Source organism: Hesperophylax consimilis, chromosome 13, assembly GCF_061612785.1.
Source record: "Hesperophylax consimilis isolate HC1 chromosome 13, BYU_Hcon_1.0, whole genome shotgun sequence".
NCBI lineage: Eukaryota > Metazoa > Arthropoda > Insecta > Trichoptera > Limnephilidae > Hesperophylax > Hesperophylax consimilis.
In genome coordinates, this window is record NC_142848.1 from 32,378,729 (window position 1) to 32,403,845 (window position 25,117).

At 34.0% G+C, this 25,117-nt stretch overlaps 1 protein-coding gene across 1 annotated transcript in view; it reads right to left on the bottom strand.

The window, feature by feature from the left end:
- Positions 1 to 25,117, bottom strand: part of Eaat1 (Excitatory amino acid transporter 1) — a 144,119-nt gene that overhangs the window by 76,581 nt on the left and 42,421 nt on the right. The window contains exon 2 of the mRNA XM_089639017.1: positions 8,646 to 9,128. Within this exon, the coding sequence (XP_089495143.1) occupies positions 8,646 to 9,112 (467 nt within the window). The 5' untranslated portion in view covers positions 9,113 to 9,128. The remainder of the gene's footprint in view (positions 1 to 8,645; positions 9,129 to 25,117) is intronic.

Here is a 25,117-nt window from a genome sequence, read left to right on the forward strand (position 1 = left end):
GAAGTAAATGGTGATATTATAATGCGAGATGCCTATTTACTGTCAGATTGATTTATTGACGAATCACAGTCAGCTTCACCCCCTTCGTTCTTCAACAGTTGATTTTACCCCTCGCCATTATCTTCTCGTCTATTAATTCCTATGTATGTGTCTATATCCCTTTTTAGTATCCGTGTTCAACATTGGCTATTTGAAAGGAGACGAGCTTTCTTTAAAGAATACGCGAGTTCCTAACACTGTTTTAAAGAAAGTTTTCACTATTTTAATATTATTTTATTTGAATTCACTAAATTCAAATATGACAATGGGACGGTAAATAGGTAAATTTCTAGATAAGTACGTATCATGATTAATCGGTGTTAAATTTCTAGATAAGTACGTATCATTATTAACCTGTTTTAAATTTGTAGATAATTAAGTATCATGATTAACCTGTGTTAAATTTCTAGATAATTACGTATCATGATTAATCTGTGTTAAATGTCTAGATAAGTACGTATCATGATTAAGCTGTATTAAATTTCTAGATAAGTACGTATCATTATTAACCTGTTTTAAATTTGTAGATAATTAAGTATCATGATTAACCTGTGTTAAATTTCTAGATAATTACGTATCATGATTAATCTGTGTTAAATGTCTAGATAAGTACGTATCATGATTAAGCTGTATTAAATTTCTAGATAAGTACGTATCATTATTAACCTGTTTTAAATTTGTAGATAATTAAGTATCATGATTAACCTGTGTTAAATTTCTAGATAATTTAATTACGTATCATGATTAATCTGTGTTAAATGTCTAGATAAGTACGTATCATGATTAAGCTGTATTAAATTTCTAGAGATAAGTACGTATCATGATTAACCTGTGTTAAAGAAAAAAAATTGCATGTATTTAAATTTTTCGACTTTAGTCCGGGTTAAATCTTCCCCATAGGAAAAACTAAACCCTTCCACACACTTTTCCACAAATTATCATCTAGTCAATCCACATTATGCAAGTGCATTATATAAGCATAATAAATACAAAACAATACAAGTATCTATCTATACTTTTAATATTTTGATTTTTATTTCCATTTTCTTTAAAATATCTCTTTATCAATCAGTTTTATTTATAATAAGGTTTCTATAATAATAGATTTTTTATTTATATTTAGTTTTACCATAACAAGTCCTTTTCCCTTATGTTTAATTATTTATTTTACAAAATATTATTTTTTAATTATTTATTTATTTATTAATCTTAAGTAAGCTCACATCTTCGTGTGTGCTAATAGTTTTATAAACATATAAACATGTACATTGTTTGGCAAACATAATCTTTCTTTAAATATTTCAATAAAGTCACAAAAAAAAGAAACATTAATAATTGAGATAGACATATTTAAATAAATTAATAATTCTTAAATAAATTATGTACGACTACCATAATACGGGCATGAGCCTAGAATGGTAGTTGAGAAAATCACCAAAATAGTAATTATTTTAAATTTACAAAATATATATTTTTTTAATATGCGGTCATTGATGTATTTTGCATATTGATTCAATACAATAACATTAGTTGTCAGAAATAGATGCTAACATTTTACCTAGTGATCTTCAAAGTTAAAAGCGGGTAATCTTAAGAATAAAAAACGTTTCGACTCCCATACAAAATACAGCATCTGTTGAAAAAAAAACGAAGGGTTTTTGACACTTGTGACAGATGACGTCACACGTATCGTCGACGCGTCGATATAAAAAATAAGATAATTTAACTATTAAAACTATGTAACAATAACAATAAAAAAACTGGTATTTAAGTTAGAATGTCACATATTGTTGATTTTTTTTAAATGAACTGGTGTTTCGTGATTTTTCACGGTCGCTAGTGTTACATAATTTTATCAAAAATCAATGAAATATTAATAAATACTCCACCGAATGGCCCCAGGCTGACTAATCTAAAGCTGCGTTTACACCAAAGTCTTCCACTAAGTTTTCCACAATTGCGGCAATTTGTTGCTTTTTCTACAAAATACAGCAACTTTTCGTGTCTTCCACTTGTGGAGATACAAACCTTCCACTAAATTTTGGTTTTCCGCGGAGTGTCGGTAAAGATCAAAGAAAGTTGACAACTAAATGTCGAAGATTTTTTGTTGCGCGCTTTGCGTTAGCAACTTGTAGGAAACTAGTGGAGAACTGTTCCCCCTCCACGCAAACTTACAAACTTCAATAACAAACAGTGAAATGGTTGATTTTGAGATTTTAAACAAATAACCGAGACATGTGTACGAATCACCAGTAGCCAAAAAACGTAATTTAACTGCTAGCTTTTCTTAGACAGGTACTGCTTTCCTGTAGTTTGTGTCACGTTTATTGATTTTATGTCCGATCATTGAAATCAAATACTCAAAGTCACTACTGGTCATTCTCAGTGCAGTTTTCGACTCTCCCGTCGCACCTCAGCTCACCACTCAACGGATCGAGGTCATCTTCTCGGAAATAATGCCTAATTCTTGACACTACTTCCTTTCGCGCCAATTCTTTGGCAACAAGTTTTCCATTTGTTGCTCTAAATTTGAGAAGAGCAACTTTATGTTGACAACTTTTAGTTTTGTTAACTTTGGTGTAAATGCGGCTTAATATTATGAAACCGCAAAAGAGCGGGTCCTTGAATCTATAATAGGATCTCCAATAACCAATGCAAATAGGCACTGCACGTTTAGGGAGTCGTAAAAGGGCCTTTTGGTAAGTTCAAAAGTTTGTTTTGAATTTGTTGCGCGTACTAGGAAATAGTAAAGTTATGAATTTAAATTATTTAGAGTGGTGTTTTAAATGCTAATTTGATAGATTCGAAAAACGTATCGTTGCTTTTATTGGTATCAGTGACTTTATTCTTGCTGCTTAGTAAACCGTAAACAGTCAACTACCTAATACATACAATTAATATCTTGATTTGATGATTCGGAATTGAAACAAATGACGACAAACTTGGGTTGCAAAATAACAAAATATTCACCAAAAGAGGAGCTATTTATTTAGTTTTTAATTTATTTATTTATATTTGGATTAAGGTAGATTAAGATTTCCAAAATGACTTCTAAAATCATGAAAAAATCATTATATTCTGCCTGTGACAAAACACGCTATAAGCACACTATATTCTCGTTTTTTCACATTTTTAATGGTATTCGTAGTTTGTGAAAATATCCCATTGAAGATATCTACATCAGAGATAATGTTGCTTTATATTGAACACATTATTTTAAGGCAAGCGTTTTTTTTTTATTTGTTTTAGGATTTGTTTTTGGTTGTTTCGCAGAATTTGAACAATCATCAAAATTCTAAGTTGATTTTCAAGTTCTATGAGGTTCTATTAAAATTCTGTTATTATATTACTATTTCACAAAACTGACATGATGAAAGAACTTGAATAGAACCTTCACAGAACTTGTAAATAAACTTTGAAAGTTGATGAATTGTTCAAAATCTATGGATTAACCCGTCCAAAGGACGGGTAGTTTCGGAGAAAATGAACAATTCTTCAAATCTCAAAGTTCATTTTCAAGTTCTGTGAAAGATCTTTTCAAGTTCTGTTATTATTTCAGTTCTGTAACGCAACTAGCCAATAATGATATATTAACAGAACATGAAGAGGACTTTCACAGAAAGTTAAAATTTGATGAATTTTACAAATCCTCCCAAACAATCTGTCCTTAGTGTTTTTCATTAAAAAGATTGCACAAATCGTGGGTACATTCAATTCAATTCTGTTTGACAATTCAGGACAGTTATGTAGTATTCGAGTCATTATTTAATGTTTTAGGTTCGGCCCTGAACCAAGGACAGGTGATCCAGATAATTTATTCGGGCAATAAACAACTCACATTAAAAGATAACATAATGAGGAACATAATATTTCAGATTTAGTTATACAAAATATATTATTAGGAGTTATACAACCAGGAAGTTATTCAATGGGTACAATGTAACTGTACATAGTAGTATTATTTATAGATAAATATTATTTCTACAAACTGAATACAAAGTTACACAATTCAAATCTATATAAATATATATAATGTCATTATACCTAGCTCTCTCATTAAAAATTTAGGCTTATTAGATCTATCAAAAAATTTAAATATAAAAATGTAAAAATCAGTCATTTTAAATACATGTAGGATAACGAAAGATTTTTTAAATATTTATGTTGAGGGATCAGTAGGATTTATAGGCCCTGTTAGAAGTTCTACCGAGCTGAACCCTCTGATATGAAAATATCTGGAGTCGGTGAATTATTTTCCCATTTGATCTCTGGTGAGTTGACGTGTTGATCTTGTATTGTTTTGTATTTATTATGCTTATATAATGCACTTGCATAATGTGGATTGACTAGATGATCATTTGTGAAAAAATGTGTGGAAGGGTTTAGTTTTTCCTGTGGGGAAGATTTAACCCGTACATAAAGTCGGAAAAACAAAAGACAGACCGATATTGATTGTTACGAATATTTAACAAAATTTGTATTTCTCCTGATTATCATCATTATAAGCGGAAACTGTACTTGTTTAATGGAGGACTTGTATTTATTTTGCTTATATAATGCACTTGCATAATGTTGATTGACTAGATGATCATTTGTGGAAAAGTGTGTGGAAGTGTTTAGTTTTTCAGATTGCTTTGAAATTTTGACACAACGTTGCATTCGAATATGCGTGTGTTTTTATATACTGTATAAAATATATTAAATAGATGTCACCTGTGACGGATAAAAATATGCTTTAAAGAAAAAAAAACAGCGCAATCTGTTTTGGCAACACGTTTTTTGAAAAACAGCGCCATTCACGAGGGTTATATTTTTGACAGGCCCCCTTCCACCTATGATGTCCGAACAGCTCGGAAAGTTTTGAAGCAAAAAATTGACCACCACCTCGAAATGGTTCGTGCCTGGGGTAAGGCCAACTTGGTCAGTTTCAACGTCTCAAAAACCCAAGCGTGTCTGATTTCGGCAAAGAGGGAGATCAATGACTGTCTGGTGCAATTTGATGGGAGCACTCTCCCCAATAAAGACTCCATTGAAATGCTTGGAGTTACTATATCAGACCAGCTCAAGTATCGGGGATCCATAGAAGCCCGAGTAAATCAGGCCTCCAAAAAGTTGGGCGTCTTGTACAGGGCTAGGAGATTCTTCAACAGTGACCAGCTGCTGACCCTGTACAAGTCTCAAGTCCGCCCAACTATTGAATTTGGGAGCCACCTTTGGGCTGGTGCCCCAAAATACTTGATAAACCTGCTTGAATCTGTGCAAAGGAGAGCGATCCGTCTGATTGACAACCCGTTGTTAACAGACCGATTGCCTTCTCTAATGCATAGACGCAATGTAGGCATGCTGTGTCTGTTCTACAGGTATTTCAATGGAGCCTGCTCCAAGGAGCTAGCAGCATTGATTGCTGATGCACCGGTGCACGTGCGCGAAACTCGACGGACACGAACTGAACACTCGTTCACGGTTGACGTTGGCTTCATGAGAACGGGCCGTTTTTACGACTCGTTTTTGTGTAAGTCGGCTCGTATGTGGAACGAGCTACCGGCATTTGTTTTTCCTCCCTCCTATAATCCGAGCCTCTTCAAGGCCCGCATTAACAAATCCCTTCCTACAGCCCCTACCTTATTCCGCCTCACAACGCCGCCCAACCGGGTGGTGACATAGTTCCCATGTCTGTACACTGCACAGGCAGAGACACTCTTGTGAGGTGTCACATAAAAAAATAAAAATAAAATTGGTGGATGTAAAAGCTACTCGCACTATTGTTACTCTATCTGCACGTGAGTGAGCTGCAGCAATGCGTGGCAGAGTACAGATATTTATTTAATAAATAACTGCTTGATTCCTAAAGAATAAAAAAATTCTTACTAAATCTCATAAAAGAATATTATTCCACCAAAATGTTAAGCAAATATACTTAGAAATAAAAATCAACGGCAAATATTTGTTAGCGGTTTTATGAATTAGTTTGTTTTAAAATGTTTCTATAATTAAAATGAATTACGTCATAAAAACATCAAGAGATAAAAAAAAAAATTCTGATAAAAAAACTTCTTGTTTCTAGCGACGCGAATACAAAACAAACAATGTTATTATTATGTCTGCATATATTCAATATTGAACTTCGTCCTTTTTGGTACACAGGAATAAGGAAGACGTAATATTATTTAGTAAACTCATTATATTTAAGATTACTTAGAAACATTGATGTTTTGCAAGAACCCATGGAAAGTATGGATATCTGCTGAAAACATTTTTATCACGAAGACTTCGATATTATTTTATCAAGAATCCGTGGATTTTTTTCTCAAGAATTCTTGAATATTTCCCCTAAAATGCATAGATGTTTTTCTCCAGAATGCTTGGATATTTTCCCCTAAATGCTTGGATATTTTTCTCCAGAATGCTTGGATATTTTCCCCTAAAAAGCATTGGATGTTTTTCTCCAGAATGCTTGGATATTTTCCCCTATATGCATGAATTTTTTTCCAGAATGATAAGATATTTTCTCCTAAATGCATGGAATTTTTTCTTCAGAATGCTAAGATATTTTCGCCTAAATGCATGGATTTTTTTCTTCAGAATGCTTGGATATTTCCCCCAAGAATGCATGGATGTTTTTATTCAAGAATGTTTGGATATTTTTCTCAGGAATGCGTGGACGTTTTTTCTCAAGAATGCTTGTATATTTCCCCCAAAAATTCGTGGATTTTTTTTCGAGAATTCTTGGAAATTTCCCCTGATGTGTTTTGAATGGTTGAATATGTTTATCCGGAATACATGGAAGATTTTCTCAAGAATGCATGACCTATTAGAGCCGATATTTCAGTTACTTTTTAAGCTTGTTTCCAAGCTTAAGCTTGTCAGGAAACCTATCTAAAAAGCAAACTGAAGAACCGGTCCTCAGTGGCAGAACTGTGGCGATAAGGGCTTTGTGAGTGTTAAAAACATATACACAGGAACGAAATAAATTATTTTATAATATTCTCGAATTCATATTAAGACGAGAGTACAGAGCTATGTACTTCATGAGAATAGTGTAATTTATTCATAAAAATACCTTATCTTTTTAACCCATTAAAAAACAGCGATAGCATATTTTATCGTGTGCCACTTCGTGACAATATCACAGAAACACACGTTAACATCGTTAAACGGTTCCCAAGAAATACAATTATTAATGGGTACGTTGTACGCAATTATTATTAACAATAACTACGCTACGTTTATTGCAGACAAACAGTACAAAAGCGATTAAGTTGTTTTCACAAGAACTTTATTATTAAGATATTTGCAAGGTCACATTCAGTAAAATAGTATAAAAATATGTTATTATTCGGAAAACTAACGAAATGATTCATTCTTAGAGAGTCAATATGGCATAAAACGTTTTTGCATCTGATTCATCCTTAGAGAGTCAATATGGCATAAAACTTTTGTGCATCTGATTCATTCTTAGAGAGTCAATGTGGCATACGTTTGTGCATCTGATTCATTCTTAAAGAGTCAATAAGGCATAAAACGTTTGTGAATCTGATTCATTCTTAGAGAGTCGATGTGGCATAAAGCGTTTGTGCATATGATTCATTCTTAGAGAGTCAATGTGGCATAAAACGTTTGTGCATCTAATTCATTCTTAGAGAGTCAATGTGGCATAAAACGTTCGTACATCTGATTCATTCTTAGAGAATCAATGTGGCATAAAAAGTTTATGCATCTGATTATAACAACAACAACAAAATGTATCTGTTTACATTCATGTGAAAGATGAACATTTTGTTAACTAGGGAGTCTAGTTTCTAGTTTGTGCTTCATATATCAATGCAGATATCAATGTTAACTAGGGACTAAGTTGTAGACAATATGTTACGTCAGATAAGAGGTAATCAGAATCCACAGCGTGTCATACCAACAAAATATGTATCAATAGCAAAGCTTACTACCCACCGAGTACCCACCGACGAACGACCAGCTTTTAAGCCAGAACTACATATTATTTATGAAGAATTATGTATGAAAGTAAACTTCCAGTACGGTGTACTTCTGGTACGCCAGTCTGCAAAAAAATCTGAATTTGTCACCTGACTTGTCGGGATCTTTTTACACTGTACTCTGTGGTGGTGAGTCCCCTTAGTCCGCAGACTGCTAGATTTTAGACTGCTGCAAGGCTGTGTAGAGAATTCAGCTATTTTGGAACGCTTAGGTCCATATGTCCCTGATGATTATCTAAACAGCGTCATCATCGATTATTCTTCTTGCACATATGATCTTTTTCTTTCTTTCCTGATTCTCATTCTTCTTGCATGTGGGGAGGAATATTTTGCTCCTAAACCAAATGTCTTCGCATAATAATATAGACCATTTGTTGCGTCAGTGACGAGAGATTCAAAAAGGACATCCTATTTTTGAAAGATTCTCGCCTCAGTGACCATATTTTAACCACTGCCTGCAATTTATTTCCTTCGAAATTTGACAAATCTTTGTAATCTTGTATCTTTGCGTCTTACATAGTATTTCTTATTTGTATTAAACTTATTGGTTTGCAATTTAAGGAGCAGACGATAAAATAAAACATTATACCAAACGATAGATAGAATGAAGCCTACCTTATGAGATCAAGCAGCGTGTCTGCCGTCAAGACATCCCTGGGCGTGGACGCCTTAGAACTAGTAGATGCCCTCGCACCGACTCCCGGCCTGATGACCGTCACCAGGATGATTCCAAGTATCACAGCACACACAGTAGTCGTCATGTAGAACAAGATAGCCCTGGCTCCGATCTTCTTGCTCATGCTGAGGTCCAGAGACCCGATGGCAGAGATCACGGAAGACACAAGGAGCGGAATGATAAGACATTTAAGCATCCGCAAAAACAGTTCTCCGGGGAATTGGAGGTACATGACGTCGCGCTCGCTCCACTTTCCCTGGGACGCCCTGAGGCAGGAGCCGGTGATGGTACCAAATACCACACCGCAGATGGTCATGATGGTGAGTAGGTTTCGTCTGAGGAAGCCATGGACGCCGGTCTTGCGGTTCCACCGTCGTTGCGTCTCCGCTATGGCGTCGTCAGCCATGGTTACGTCTGGTCAACTGGAAGGAAGACAAACAAATTTTTAATAAAAATAATAACTGCACCAGCTGAAGTATTCGGACTTTAGGGGGGTTTTTCGATATCTCATATATGTCAGTGACCTTCCTCATGTTTCGATTTCTCATATACGACAGTGACCTTCCTCATGTTTCGATTTCTCATATACGACAGTGACCTTCCTCATGTTTCGATTTCTCATATACGACAGTGACCTTCCTCATGTTTCGATTTCTCATATACGACAGTGACCTTCCTCATGTTTCGATTTCTCATATACGACAGTGACCTTCCTTATGTTTTCAAGGTATACAAAATATGATCGATCTCGGAATAAAACTGTTCATTTGTATACAAAATAAAGTCACCTACAGACTATCTTCTTTATAATTTTGAAAGATATATGTAGATTTCGTGAAAAATCATCCCAATGGCGATGTTTTAAAAAAGTTTTATCCAATGGCAATATTTTTTTAATAACTCTAATTTGAACATAAGAAAGAGTATTCCTCATAGAGAATCTCTTGAAATTATTTATAATCCGGTTAAAAACGGGATTGTAGGCCCTTAACGAATGAAATTTTGAAAAGTTATCGGGTTAATCTCAATCGTCCCAGAATTACGATGGTATGTTATTCGCGGAGCTGGAATTAGTAAAATATTATTTTAATCATAATCTGTCTTTCAGATTTCAGCGTAATTATTCGCCATCAAAAAAAAGAGAATTTCCGGTACGTTTAACAATCTGGAAGGGTAATTAAATTCTAGGGGCGTCAATCAGCTTTCAAAAAATGTCTCTCCGCATGAAAAAATCCTGCAATAATCGTGGAGATAATTTTTATCCAAAGCGCGATCAAAAATTCGCACATAAAGAAGAATTAAATGATCTAATTAGATTTGGAAGAAAGAATCAAAATTGATTGAATGAATTATGAAATGAAATTAATGTGTGAAAATGGGTTGTTTTTTGTGGAAGATTATAAAGTTACCTACTTATATCTGACGGATTATGAATTAATCACACTCGTGGCTCTATCAAACTAAATAATATATATAACATTAAATTCACATAACAGCCTCAGAAACATCGTATAATAAAAAAAAACCTGAAACTTTCCATATTCCTTTCCAAAGAACCAATTTAATCTTTTCTGAACCTTCTAAGCAAATTTGTCGACTATATAAACTAATGTTTATAAGACAAGGTTTCATGAATAGCACAAAGGATAACAAATTATTATAAGCAATAATTAGTCGCCTGAAATATACATACAAATTGAAAATATCTCCCGAGTAAAAATAAATGCCGCCGACGGGAATTGAACCCCGCACCTTCTGATGTCCGGTCAGATGCTCTGGACCATTGAGCTACGTCGGCTTATTTCCAAAACGCCAAATAATTTAATATGTACTAGTACTTCAATCAACAATAATTGGAAAAACTAGGAGGCAAGGTTTATAAGTGAGTTTTTTTCATCACTTTTAAAGACTTTATATCACTTTTAAATATGTTGAGTTATCACGGAACCGTTTTATTCTTACATATTGTAAGCAGTTATGTGATGGTTGGTATTTATTATTTGTGTTTTCTTTTTTCATGTTAACCGTTGTGTACACTATAAATCGAACAACTAACAAATTGGAAAAAAGTAAGAATCCATCAGGTTTATAGCTCAAGATAGTTTTAGTAAAAATAATTTTTGAAAAAATACGCTTAAATAAATTATTAACTTGTCGAATTCTGCTGCACGCTTAATAAAATATATAAATAGCACTTGGTTTCATAAATAACTACTAGAAATATATATTTATGTGTTGGGAGACGGAAAAAGTTGCATTAAAGTTCCATTTTTCTCAATCAAAGTTAAGTTTGAAGGTTAGAAAATACGCATAAATTATTAAAATAACCCACACTAACACCCTAAAAACATATTTTCTTCATGTCAACTTAAACCCCCAAAATACATAGATGTCTCCATTAGATATTTAAGTTGAAATCACGTGTTGTTCTTTTAAAGAGCATTTGCATGCAGCGGAATACGACAAATTTACCAAATAAATTTTACGTGTGAACAGATTGGAAAAAATTATTGTAATCATAAAAAAGTTTTTATTATGAAAAATAACATTTTTGTCAGTTCGAAGGATGTGTCAATAATAAAGTCCTTTCATAATAAAAATAATAACCTGACTTATGTACATATGAATGTGCCGTTTTTGTTATAATATACGGATTTCTTGATTTATTTCTCATTTCCCGTCCTTGGCAAGGATACTCTTATCTCTTCCTATCATCTCTTCCCCTAGGTTCCTCTGCTACAGCCTCCACCCCTCTGGAAAGTGGAAACGTTAGCCTAATGGTGTGTTTCCTAAGGGGAAACTTCCGGTTTCCCGCCCTAGTTTTTCGGGGAATATTATTATTTGTATTCGCAGCCTCCCTGGCTTAATGACACTGCGAACTGCGAACTGCCAGTCTGAAAGTATACTGAATCTAAACAAGTGATCCTGTGCACATGACGAGTGCAATTAATAAAAATATTATCTGTCATCAAAATAATAATGTAAGACGATAAGATAAGATAAGATAAGATAAGATAAGATATAAAATATATACGATAAGATCACCAAAGTTTGGTAATTAAACATAACTTGATTGACTGCCGTAATAAAGTAGCATATTATGAATACGAACTAAATTCAGTTTTAGAAAATAAATTTCATAAAATATATTATGATAAAACTATACTTATAAACCGAACGATTAGTCATAATAGACCTGATATAGTTTTACATGACAAAATTGAAAAAAAAAAACTTATATCATTGATGTCGCTATTCCAAATTCCTGTAATATTCAAAAATCTGTTTCTGAAAAAATAAGAAAATACACAGGTTTAGGAAATGAAATTAAAAGAATTTGGCATTCTCAGACTATAAAAATATTACCATTTGTAATTTCGGCTACTGGCATCATACCTAGCTCTCTCATTCAAAATTCAGTCGCATTAGATCTGTCAAAGAATTTATATAAAAAAATGCAAAAATCAGTCATTTTAAATACATGTAGGATTATGAAAGATTTTTTAAATATTTATACTGAGGGATAAGCAGGATTTATAGGTCCAGTTAGAAGTTCTACAGAGCCGAACCCTCTGATATAAAAATATCTGGAGTCGGTGAATTATTTTCCCATTTGATCTCTGGTGATTTGACGTGTTGTTCTTGTATTTATTATGCTTATATAATGCACTTACATAATGAGGATTGACTAGATGATCATTTGTGGAAAAGTGTGTGGAAGGGTTTAGTTTTTCCTGTGGGGAAGATTTAACTCGGACATAAAGTCGAAAAAATAAAAGACAGACTGGTTGCGAGTCGACGTTACGGACGTTTATCTTATCGGCAGAAGGTGTTCCCTAGTACAGATTGCATCATGGTTAGTATATACATCTAATAATAACGATTACCTTTGGATAAACGTAATTATTTGATTAGATGTTTATCAGATAAGGTAGGTAGGGTAATGATTATTATTCAGATTAATTTGAACAAGTAATTGAATCCAGAGTGAAGTAAGTTGAATCCACAATAAATTATGATTGATTACATAGAAAATAACAAACCGATCTGTTGATGTTATTGTACATAGTGTAATCATTTTTTATGTGCTCACTTTAGGACAGCTTGTTTCACAAAATTTGAACAATTCATCAAATTTCAATGTTGATTTTTAAGTTCTGTGAATTCAATTCAATTCAATTCAATTAGTTTATTCCTTTAAAAACATTACAAAATTACATTTTATTTCGTTTTTAAGTATATTTGTAAAATGGTATTACATAATAAGTGGTGTATAAACTATACCAGCATCAATAGAGCTTGCCTTTTAAAGGCAGCTTCACCGATGCTAAATATGTCGATATCCGAATTAATTCTGTTCAACAGAAAGACTGCTCTCCCCACCGGCATGACCATTGGCAAGTTAGTCCTGCAGGCCGGGAGATAAAACAGTCTATGCTGTCGGTGACGGAGATAACCATCAGGAACATAGAGACTAATACTCTCCATGGTAGTCGGATTTACTAACCATCCACGAATCAGTTTGAAGAAGTGTGATACAATATGCACATCTCTTCTGACCCGTAGATGGTTCATACCGAGCATGCCCAGGAGAAAGTCAGTAGGATAGAGCCACGGGTAGTAGCCATACTCCCTCAGGTAGAGGAATCTCAGAAATTTCTTCTGCACTCTCTCCAACATAAGAAGGTTATATTCATGTTCTAATACGAAAGTAGACTGAATGCTGTAGAAATAAGATCCCTGAGGCGTATGTGTGGTAAAACGTAAAGTGTCTGATAAATGTGGAAATCCTCAAATAATGCAAGGCTGATTTAAGTATGGTGAGTAAGATTAAGAAAGGGACGCTCAGATTTAGAGAATTAGTACAGAAATAACAAATTATTTACGTTGGTGGAGATGGATAAACATGTAAAAAATAGGTTATAGGTTCTTAATTCGGGTTATTCATATAATTTGTGCATATTTAGATTGAAGCGGAACCTTCCGGTAAACGTCACATCATACGTACAAGATTATTTAAAAAAATATATTATTTAAAAAAATTCAGCTTTAATGAATCTTTTACATCTCTCCCGGGTGAAATAGTTATTTTATGTAGTAATTAATAAAGTAACATTTGAATCGGGCCGCTTACAATAACACTCCTTACGTAGATGGCGATAAGGTTTATATTCCCGCTTAACACCATTGATTTATGCAAGAAAAAACATTGCATAAACGAGTGCTTTATTTTATTTTGCAAATTTCCTAAATAACATAATTTGCCAAACTGATATGCGATTTAAACCTGTACGCCATGAGAAAGTGTATACATTTTTTAAACAGAATCTCTTGCACTTGAAACACATTAGAGTTCATTTTTGATTCGATTATTGATTTCCCTCGAAAAGGGTCTGGCCTTCCACAGTAAGAAAAACGCTCGATTATTTCAAAGGCCAAGTTGTGTTCTAACCGCAGTATTTGATTAAGGCGATGCACTACGTCGTGTAATATTTTAAATTGAGCCGCTATCAATAACAACCCTTACGTAGATGGCAATAAGGTTTTATTTTATTCCCGCTTAAAACAATCCGCCTGTTTTGATTTATGCAAGATAAAAACATGGCCAAAAAGTGCCTTTTATTTTATTTTGTGGATGTTCAGGCATAAATATAATTTTTTTTTCGATCATTTTATAAATAACTTAATTTGCCACATTATGCAATAAAATTATAACCGAAAATGGGTTCGTAAGTAGGAGATTTTGAACTTTAAAGCAGTTTTCATAGGCCTCATACATTATTTTTTTCTGGGCTTATAAAAAGACCTATCTAAAAAATACTCGATCATTTCAAAGGTCAAGATGTATTCTACTCGCAGTATTTAATTAAAGCATCTGAAACATTTCTAGGCGACCAAATTTTCAAACCAAAAACATATGATTTTGCATTACTACGTATGGCATCGCCTTAAGGCTTAAATAATAAAACTAAGCGATCAAATTTTAAAACCAAAATAAGAACACGATTTTGCATTACTTTGTTGTGCTCCGCCAAATACGTGTACGGAAATTTTACTCGAAGTCCTCTCCAAAAATATTTAGCATCTCTGTGAAGCACAAATTAGCAGTGAATTAGTTGCAGTGTGTTATTTACAAATTCTTACTTGCAGTTTCTTATTTGCAGTGTTTCATTTTTGCAGTATGCACTGACAAGTGCGCAACAGTAATAACAGGTCTCCGCCTGCAAATAAGCTCGTAAAATGCATCTGTCGCCAGTATTTTGCAGATGTACATTCCGCGGTGCATTTTTATCTGCTGCACTTCTGACGTCTGTTGTACCTACAGTCGTTTGGGGGAGAGTTCCGTTGCTATCTCTCTTTCTGTTGTATGCATCGTTTATGGGAAAGGGCGAGAGATTGCAACGGTGCTGTCGGCGGTAGAACTTTAATACATTAAACACTTTTGTATCTCCCGAATAACACCTTTAGCACATTTCGTTGCGTAAATATATTGAGATATGGTGTGAGGCCGAAGGTAGTAGAGGTAGAAAAAGGGAAGTAGAAGGGAAAAGGAAGGTTTGAAAGTACCTGGCTATTCAGTTCTAGTTACCGAACATTCTGGATGGTGGTCTTTCACCTTTCGTAGTAAACACCGGTAAATTGTTTATAAGGTGTGGCCATAGATGTATTTTTGCACTTTGGTTCAATACAATAACATTTGTGACAAAATTCTAACATTTTACCAGGTGCAAATTCAAAATTAAAAGCGGTTAATCTTAAGAATAAAAAACATTTCGACTCACATACAAACGCGCCAGTTGATAAAAAATGGAGGTATTTTGAGACTGGTGACTGGTGGTTCATAGATTTTGAACTATTAAAACTAACTAAAGCAATTTAAAAATATTCTGGTGTTTTAGTTAAAAGTTCATTAACTCTTGACAGGCCAAGATGCCAAACAAAACGTCTGTAACCAAGTGGGTCTTCCGAAGACCCCATGCATTTTTCTGTCTTCTGCGCTTTTAAACTAGTATAGAAATTCCAATTATTCAGTCAATTATTAATGGTAAGTTATGTATTTGCGCAGAAATGCGTAAAATATTCAAATGATATGTATATAAGTATTTAAGCTAATATAAGGAGGATAGCAATTTTGGGTACTACCTACTCCCCCACTTGGCTGCGGGAAAGTTAAAAGGAATGTCATATTTTACGCGGTGTTCACATATAAAATCGCATTTATTTATTTATTTAACGCCCAAAGGGCGTTTACATGGTTGGTAGTATAATTTTAATTTGACAGATACTTTGAAACATAAAAAATAAGAATAAAATTACATTTGATAAAAGCTATGCAACAAGTCATACAAACACAAGAAACAAAAACAGAAAATTACAGCTATTTGTAGGTTTACATGATGTGTTTAGGAGTATTGTTGAAATAAATTTTTTAAATGATCCACAAAACTTGCTAAGTTGATATTGAATATGTCAACATCACCCAAGTAATGATTTCCCATGGTGTGAAGTCGTTGTATCGGAGAGTGGGCAATGTAGTTACGCTTATGTGTGCTGCTGTAGAATATTGTATTTTGTCGTGTTGTTACTGTGGGTGTATGTATATTTATAAGTTGCAGAAGTTCACAACAGTCGAATTTAGAGTTAAGTATTTTGAATAAGAACGTTAAATCGTTTATTTTACGTCTATCTTCTAATGTATGTATTTTTAGAGTATTTAATAATAAATTTTATTTTAAGTCTTCGACAGGGATATTTAATTTAGCGGTAAATACAGTACTTTGGTAGGTACCTAGATATATAATGGGTTTGGGGAAAGGCGGGTGATTCATCTCCTGGGGTAATGTGAAACCGTCAGGAAAGATGCCACATATCGATAAGAGGAGCAAGCAGAGGGTAGGGGAGAGAGGGGTGATAGTTGCTTTATTGTCCTGTTGAGGGATTTTCTTAATTAAGATATCCTAAGAACAATGAAACGGTAATTGCGAATGATTCATTGTTTAATTAAATAGATTGTGACATGGGATTACTTCTTGTCCAAATTCATCATTATTGTATTATATTTGTTGAATCAGTATCGCTTGGCTGATTGACGTGTTACTTGAAATGGATTTAGCTGTATTCAGCAACAAGATCTGAATAGTCGGGTAGGTTACAAACTTCCCTTTTCCCTCCACTCCATTCAATCTCACAACATATCCCAATTGGTGATGTCGTAGTCCTTCTAATGCAGAGGTTCCCAAAGTGGTATATATAGACCCCCAGGGGTCGATATCGGCTTGCTGGGGGTCTATGTCAGCGATAAAAAAACTTGGGGGTCCACGAGATTCAAATGGGGGTACATACGAGCGGACCCCCATTTACCTCAAGTCAACATTTATGAGTTCCGTAAATAACACAAATATAATACAATCAGAAATTACTTATTTGATATTTGCATTTTTATATTTCGTAAAGTTGTTAATTGACGGCCGGCATAGTCCAGTGGTAACGCATTGGACTACCATTCCGAAGGTCGCGGGTTCGAACCCGGCGTGCGCAAATAAATTTTATTTGATTAATTTGTGTTATTTCACAATTAATTAATTAAAATAATATATAGTATATTTGCGGCACGTTCCAGAGTGGAAGATACTACCAGTATCGCCCTGGTGTAAGACCACCATTCAGAATTGAAACGTTGCTCCAAATGGCTTTAGCCGTGTTTAGTGACTAGATCTGAATAGCCAGGTACTTCCCCACCTTCCTCTTTCCCTTCCCCACTTACCTTCAGCCTCACAACATCCCCCAATTGGGGATGCCATAGTCTCACTGGCTCCAGACGGGAGCAGTTGGGACTCTTGTGAGGTATTCACTATAAAAAAAAAATTAAAAAAAAATTGAGGTAGATAAATAGAGTCTACGTTCCTTTTCTCGTCAGAATTAATATATTAAAGCAAAACATTGCCCATTGGAAGCCGCGAATTTTCCTAGTTCCCCAACTTGTTTTTGCAAAACGTCCAGGGTAATAATGACAATCAACATTTAAATGTACTTTACACATACATCAAAACTAAGTTTGAGGACATTTTGACTATCGAAATGGAACGTTGAAGAATCGGAAAACATGTGACAAGAAGAAATGACCGGAATAAGCACTGACAAAGAACTTAAGGGGCAGTTCTGTAGGGCTAGCTACAGAAAGAAATTCCCGTTGCTTATCCTGCTTCATTTTCATTTGGTGTTATTACATTTTGAGGTATTATCATTTGAGATATTCTTCACAAGGGTGCCCCTGTCTGCACAATGTAAAGACAGAGCAACTATACCGCCACCCGGTTGTTAGGCAGGCAAGGGAAGGGAATCTTTTTACTAAAAAAATAAATGATTATCACATGGGACGTTAATAGTTTTAGGAAAATTCAATATTTGGCAGGCAGGGGGTTTACGGAAAAAAAAAATTGGCAAGTGGTCTACGGGGCAAAAAACTTTGGGAACCTCTGTTCTAACGGAATCTGCGGAGTTGGGATAAGTTGGATCTCGTGTTGATTAGTGTCTTTGTTTTGATTACCCTATATTAATAATCAGGATGGAATGTTCCGGAGAATTTAAATAATTCTTCAAATTTCAAAGTAAATTTTCAAAGTTCTGTGAAAGATTTTTCAAGTTCTGTTTTTATTTCAGTTCTGTCAAGCAACTAGCCTATAATGATATAATAACAGAACTTGAATAGGACTTTCACAGAACCCCAAAATGAACGTTGAAATTTGATGAATTGTTCTAATTCTCCAAAACAACACGTCCAAAGTGTTTTCAGAAAATTCTTTGTGAGAAATAAAGATAATGATATCCTCACTGGGATCTCTCGTGCTGAGGATTTCATTTACATATATTTTTAAATTGAGTTGTATCGATAATATGAAGTAATTATAAATACATTAAGAGTTTTTTTATGAAATAATTATAAATATATTTACAAGATGTTTTTTTGTTCAGTTGTGTGGTTTCGATTTCAGTCTGTATTTGGTGTCAGTATATTATCTATTTCTGATCTCCCTATGTTTTCTATCCAGCTTTTTTATTTTGAAATGTTATAATATTGTTGTGGATATTGAATGAGAGTGGGAGTTTAGTACCATAATGTTCTTCGCAGAATACGATACAAAGTAAATAAAGAAACATGTCAGTTAATATATAATACAATTACATTACCACATTTTAATTACTGTTCAAGTATTCCTTTTCTCTACAACGAAGATAAAATGAAAAAATGCAAATACTGCAAAATAAAGCAATGCGAATAAGCGCAAAATGTACACATGTAAAACAAACTATTTATTTTAATTTACTAATTTTTATACATAAAATTAAAAAAGGGATTATGTCTAAGGAACTGAATAGAAAAATTAATTACAACAACGAGATACACGGACACGGAACGAGAAATGCAAGAAAAATCAGATTACCAACAAGAAAAAAATCAAACTAAACTAACTAACTAACTAACCATCACGTCGTTTCCTCGCAGGGGTAGGCAGAGAGGACGGACCGCCAAACAACTCGGTCTTGGCACAGACGTCTTGCCTCATTCACATTCATACATACTCTTATATTATTCTGACTCTTGACATGGCCCGACTCCAGTATCTGATTCACTTGATCGTGCCATGTCTTTCTCGGGCGTCCCCGACTTCTGCTACCATTTGCATTTGCATCATATATCCTACTTACACTCCTATCTTCGCTCATTCGCTCTACATTCCTAAACCATCTTAGTGTCCCTTTCTTAATCTTACTCATTACGCTTACATCAGCCTTGCACTCTTTGCGGATCTCCACATTCCTCACACGATCAAACATGGTTTTACACAGATACGCCTCAGGGATCTCATTTCAACAGCATTCATTCTACAATCACCCTTTCTTTGCTAGTTCCATGTCTCACTTCCATACATCGGGTAGGTACCAGCACTCCATTGTGGACTGCTACATTCCATTTTGGACTGCTAACTTCGCTTCTCTGGGCAATTTTTTTTTAGCACCTACTGCGTTCAGTCCTCCGTTAACGGAGTTACCTGCATTTACCCTTCTTTCAATATCTCTGTTAGCCTTCCCATCTCTCGTAAACATACTTCCTAAATACACAAACTCATCCACCTGCTCCAAGTATTCCTCATTCACAGCTATATTGCACACTGTTTTCGTACTCTCTATTTCAAACACCATTACTTTAGACTTACTTAAATTCATCATTAACTCATTCTTCACACATACTTCGTTCATCCTAGACACGAGAGACTGCAGATCATCCATACTATTAGCAATCAGCACCGCATCATCAGCATACAACAGGCAACATACTTTCAGATTACTCAAATTTACCTAAAAAAAATCAAGCATCCAGAAATCTCTCATGTACCAGACCGTCCAACTGTATAAAAAAATCCCCAAGGAAGTAACTGACGTTGAGAAGATGGTTAAGTTTCAAGAGGAATTGAGAAAACATATTTTCCTCAAATATTGATGTTTTTTGTTTCTAAAACTATTAGAACACACGACGATGTGAGTTAACTTAAGATTAATAAATAAAATGAATAGTATGAGAAGGTTGTTTGCCCAAATGTCGTAGGTATCTGCAGTTGCTTGTTGGACATGTTTCTGACCCTGAGTTCTAGTGTTTCTAATATGTCGTTAGTTGTTTTTTCTTGTGTTTTGTATTAGTGAATATAAATGAGTATTGTTTTAGAATAGAGTTATTTCATTGAAGTGATGTTAAAATTGTTGAAGATTTCGTCAGTACTAGCTATAGGTACTTTTGGAATACTTTGCATAATGGCTTACTGTCCATGTCTGTATATTTTTACTGCCTATGCAATATTTACATCTTCCTCTAAATCATAAACGTACTTATCATCATTATCATTTACACATCATAAAAATAAAAGAACTATTTGTGAAGTTAAAATATGCAGTCCGTTTGTTTGTTTAATTTAAAAGATTTACTGTAGTGCTTTTCGACCTAAGAAAAATGGCTGAGTAATTCAGTCATAATATCAAACACGGGTGCGATTTTAAACGGTAATTGTGCACAACTTGTCGCATCCTTTTCTTGTTTACATACATTACGAATTTACATAAATGAATCCCACCTTTACCCGTTAAACAGTAGATTGTCCAACGGCTAGAGTGTTTTTTTTGGCAATTAAATACCGGCTTACTTATCGAAATTGTTCATTTCTGAAAATACAAATGTATCATCTCATCTCATTCCATCTAAGACGATTTCTCAAAAATTATTTACGATTTCTGATTTTGTGTTTAAATTTGTGTAAAGTATCATAGTGAAACATATTTGAAAGGAAAATGTTTAAATAGGACGTGTACTTACCATTTTAGAACATAAACGTGCAGATAGAACCACACGCAACCAGCTAGGGCTTTGAAAGTGATTGCATTAGTTTCTAACTACATTTTCCTTTAAAATTTACTTAAACAAAATACTTTACAAAAGACGGAACCTCAAAATCAGAAAATATTAAATAGATATGAGAAATCGTCTTTGCAGAACATGGTAAGGCGAAGTTAGAACCTTATCCAACTAACGACGAACTACATCAACTGTCAGATACAAACAAAATGTGACGGGATTATTAACTAAATGCATCATTTCAACGGTGAACGCAATTAGGACGGGTTTTTTTTTACAGAATTTGAACAATTTATCAAATTTCAAAGTTGATTTTCAAGTTTTATGAAGGTTCTATTTATGTGCTATCATTATATCACTATTGACCAGTTGCTTCATAAAACTGAAATGGTAACAGTACTTGGATAGAACCTTCATATAACTTGAAAATCAACTTTGAAATATGACGAATTGTTCAAATTCTGTGAAACCTCCCGTCCTATCCTATATTTTGGGTACAATTAATTTGCAAGTGTGACACGTATTTAAAGCAGTTCAACAATAGTAAGACAGTGTAACAAATTTTAACAACCACTTCATGGATTCACCGGGGAAACAAATTACACCTGCATCAGTCCTCCCAAAAGAAAGTAATATGTTCCTTTCTTAACCCTTTGTTTTCCAAAAGCGTTTCAACAAGCATTTCCTCTCTCTGAGTTAGCTGATCTCCGAAGCAGACGATGAAGCGTTTCTTGAGCCAGACCTGCCAAGGGTAGCCGAAGTAAGGTAATTTAAATTTCTAGAGCAAAACATATCGGTCATCACAGCTGTGACATCTCTTCCAAGGATCAAATCTATAAGCCAATAGCATCCCTCGCCCTAACTAGTAAGAGACGAAGCGATGCGAGAATGAGATAGTATTAAGGCGGCCATACACACTACGGTCCACCGGAGAGGTCTACCTGTGCAGGTATGCCTGTGCAGGCAGACCGGAGCGTGTGTGGGAATAGACCTGTGCAGTTTTTTTAACCTGCGCAGGCGACCGGAGCAAAATCGAAAATCAATTCTTTCGGGCAACACCGTACGGTGTACCTGCGTGTGTGTGCATGTACTCCGGTCGCCTGCGCAGGTCGCGTCAAATCTTAAAGTAACTGATAATATATTATTTTTCATAACCGTATATTGCAAGTAATTTTAGGTATGTGTTCTCGTGCATTCTGAGATAGTTTTTTTAAATCTTCAGGTTCAAATTTTAATTCATTCAATACGTTTTCCTTTTTAATAACCAATGCTTACACCACTTTGTTCGCTTCTTTTTAACTGTTTTATCTTTTTTCATCAAAATTAACGCAAGGCCTATCAACGCCAACCCGTCATCGTCTGCAATCGATGCCATCGCAAAGAGAATGAAGTGAAGACCGCTCCGGTACACCGGAACGTCCCCATACACGCTACCGACGTACGGTTGACCTGCGCAGGCAGACCTTCAAAAGCAACCTCTCCGGTAGACCGTAGCGTGTATGGCTTGCTTTAGAGATCGAAGAACTAATCAATATACACTCGGAATTAGCATAGTAACTAGATGATTTGTTATTCATGTAACCCAATTAATATAATAACAGATTAAATGAGTCGAAGATAATAAAGTCAGATAATGTATTCAATTAGATTAGATATAATTGCCGAAATAAATTTTACCAATTTGTGTTTATATTTATAGTTGTTGTTGTGTTCAATATGTCAACAATATCCTTACTAAAATTATTACCTATATTTTGGCTACGGCGAAGTAATGCACTCCGCTGGTATAAATAATTTAGTTTTGATCAACTCCATGGCAGTTTTAAGGGAAGGAATTTAAGATTTGAAACAATCAAATAATTACTAAATTTTAACATGATAATCTTAATCTATGATGAGCATCGTAAATTGTTACGATGTGGCCATTGTTTGGAATTAACGTGTTAATTGAACAGATGTGTTGATGTCAAAACTATGCCAACTAAACAAACACATTGACTTCGACCATCTGATCGTTCCCAGGACTTATGTAATGCTACATTTGACCCATAGATACTTTTAATCTGCCACATCTGACCCATAGATTAAAAAACTAAACTGTAGAAGACTTAATAATTAAACTAGGGGCGCCACAACATTTTTAAATTGTCTAATCTATATTTTTTGTTTTCGTTTTAGGCATTGGACTGCTTACATTACAAAACACGGTTAAACTATCTCATCTCATTATAATTAATCATAAGCGTACAAACAAAACATTTAAACTCCGACGGTAAACACAAGCTTTGGACAAAGACACCACATACCAGGCAATGAAAGCATTCAACAATCTTCCACTAAATACAAAAAATGAGAGAAACAAAAAACATTTCACATACAAAATTAAAAGATTGGTTAAAGTAAAATAATAAAACATATGTAATACACAATACCATTACAATACAGACAGGCCCATGTTATCATATAACGTTTTAAAATATGTAAAGTTTAGTATTAAATTTTTAAAAATATTCTTTGGTGGAGTAGTGTTTGCGGAGGTGAAAGTAGCCAATCTCAGGAATTTCACAAATACTTACGGCCGTTGGTCCCAACTTTCCGAAGGATCAATCTAAGGGTCCGATCAGCCAAGTGATTTGTTTAGTAACGTTCGATTCGCCTGTTTCCAAACATATTTACAGTTGATTATCTTGAGTGGCCCCGCCCACTTTCATAGATTATAAAATGACATGAAAGTAGAAACTCTCAATGTTAAATCCATATTGACGAATTAATTATTGTATTTATTATTAATGCATATATATATATATATATATATATATATATATATATATATTTTTTTTTTAAATACTGGAATACATAAACCCATATTTTATATTTTTTTAAATAAACGTATGTAATATGTTGAAAATAAGTGTTCGCCTGACTTTAATGCAACGGTGTCTTGGCTTAGCGAGTATTTTTCACTCTATCGACACTTTTTATAACTAATCATTTACTGAGGCAATCTTAATCTAGCAGTTTGGCTTCAAAGTATTGAGCCAAAATTCTTGCTCAGCAGTTGATCAGTAGGATTGGGAAAAACGGCCGTTAGTCTTCTTTCTTGCCAGTTCCAGTTAGTATAAGTACTCCATTGTGAACTGCTAGCTTTGGCATTTTGAAAATTCCCTCTTTCATGATCTTTAACCCTTTGGAAGGCTTTGGGAGAATAGCCACCACATTTTATTTCCATAATTTGCAAACGTGCTGAAGCACTATACTTACCACAAAATGTCACAATGTGCAGATACAGATCATAGACATAATCAATAGTCAAAGAGTAAACGTGATGTTAATTTTTTGTTGATGGAAGCTATTGACAATGTTACGCTGTAGCACGTGAAAATTTTGTCGTATTTTGAAGGAAGTTTTGTACAGAATGTCTGCAAAAAATCCGGAAAGTACTTTTATTGAGTAATTTGTACAGTTTTTTTTAATTAATCTCTTAGTTTCTTTAATTATACCGATTTATTTTTTAATTACTTATAAAAGTAACGGAAACATTGTTTAATTTAATTATAATTATTTTATAATATTTAAAATGTACTGGTCCTAACCGTGATCTGAGAAATTATTTAGCACATAATTTTCCAAAGAAAAACTAATATGTTCGTTTTCTTCTCACCTTTACTAGTTTAAAACTGTATGCAAAATATGGAGATAATTGCAGACTCTAGCATAATAATAATAATAATAACATGGCATTTATATAGCGCAGTTTAGTGTAATTTCACTTCAAGTGCGCTTAACTATAACAAACTTAAAAACGGTAATTTAGTATTATTCTTAAAATTATTCCCAAAGTGTGCCTTACCCAGTACAGATCTAATATTATAACATAAATATTATACTGTAAATAATTACATAAATTATACTGTTTATACAAAGTGATGAAAAAACTTAACAATAACAGCAGGACAGGACAAAACAAGAATATTAAAACTAAAAACATAATATAAAACAGGAGGCAGT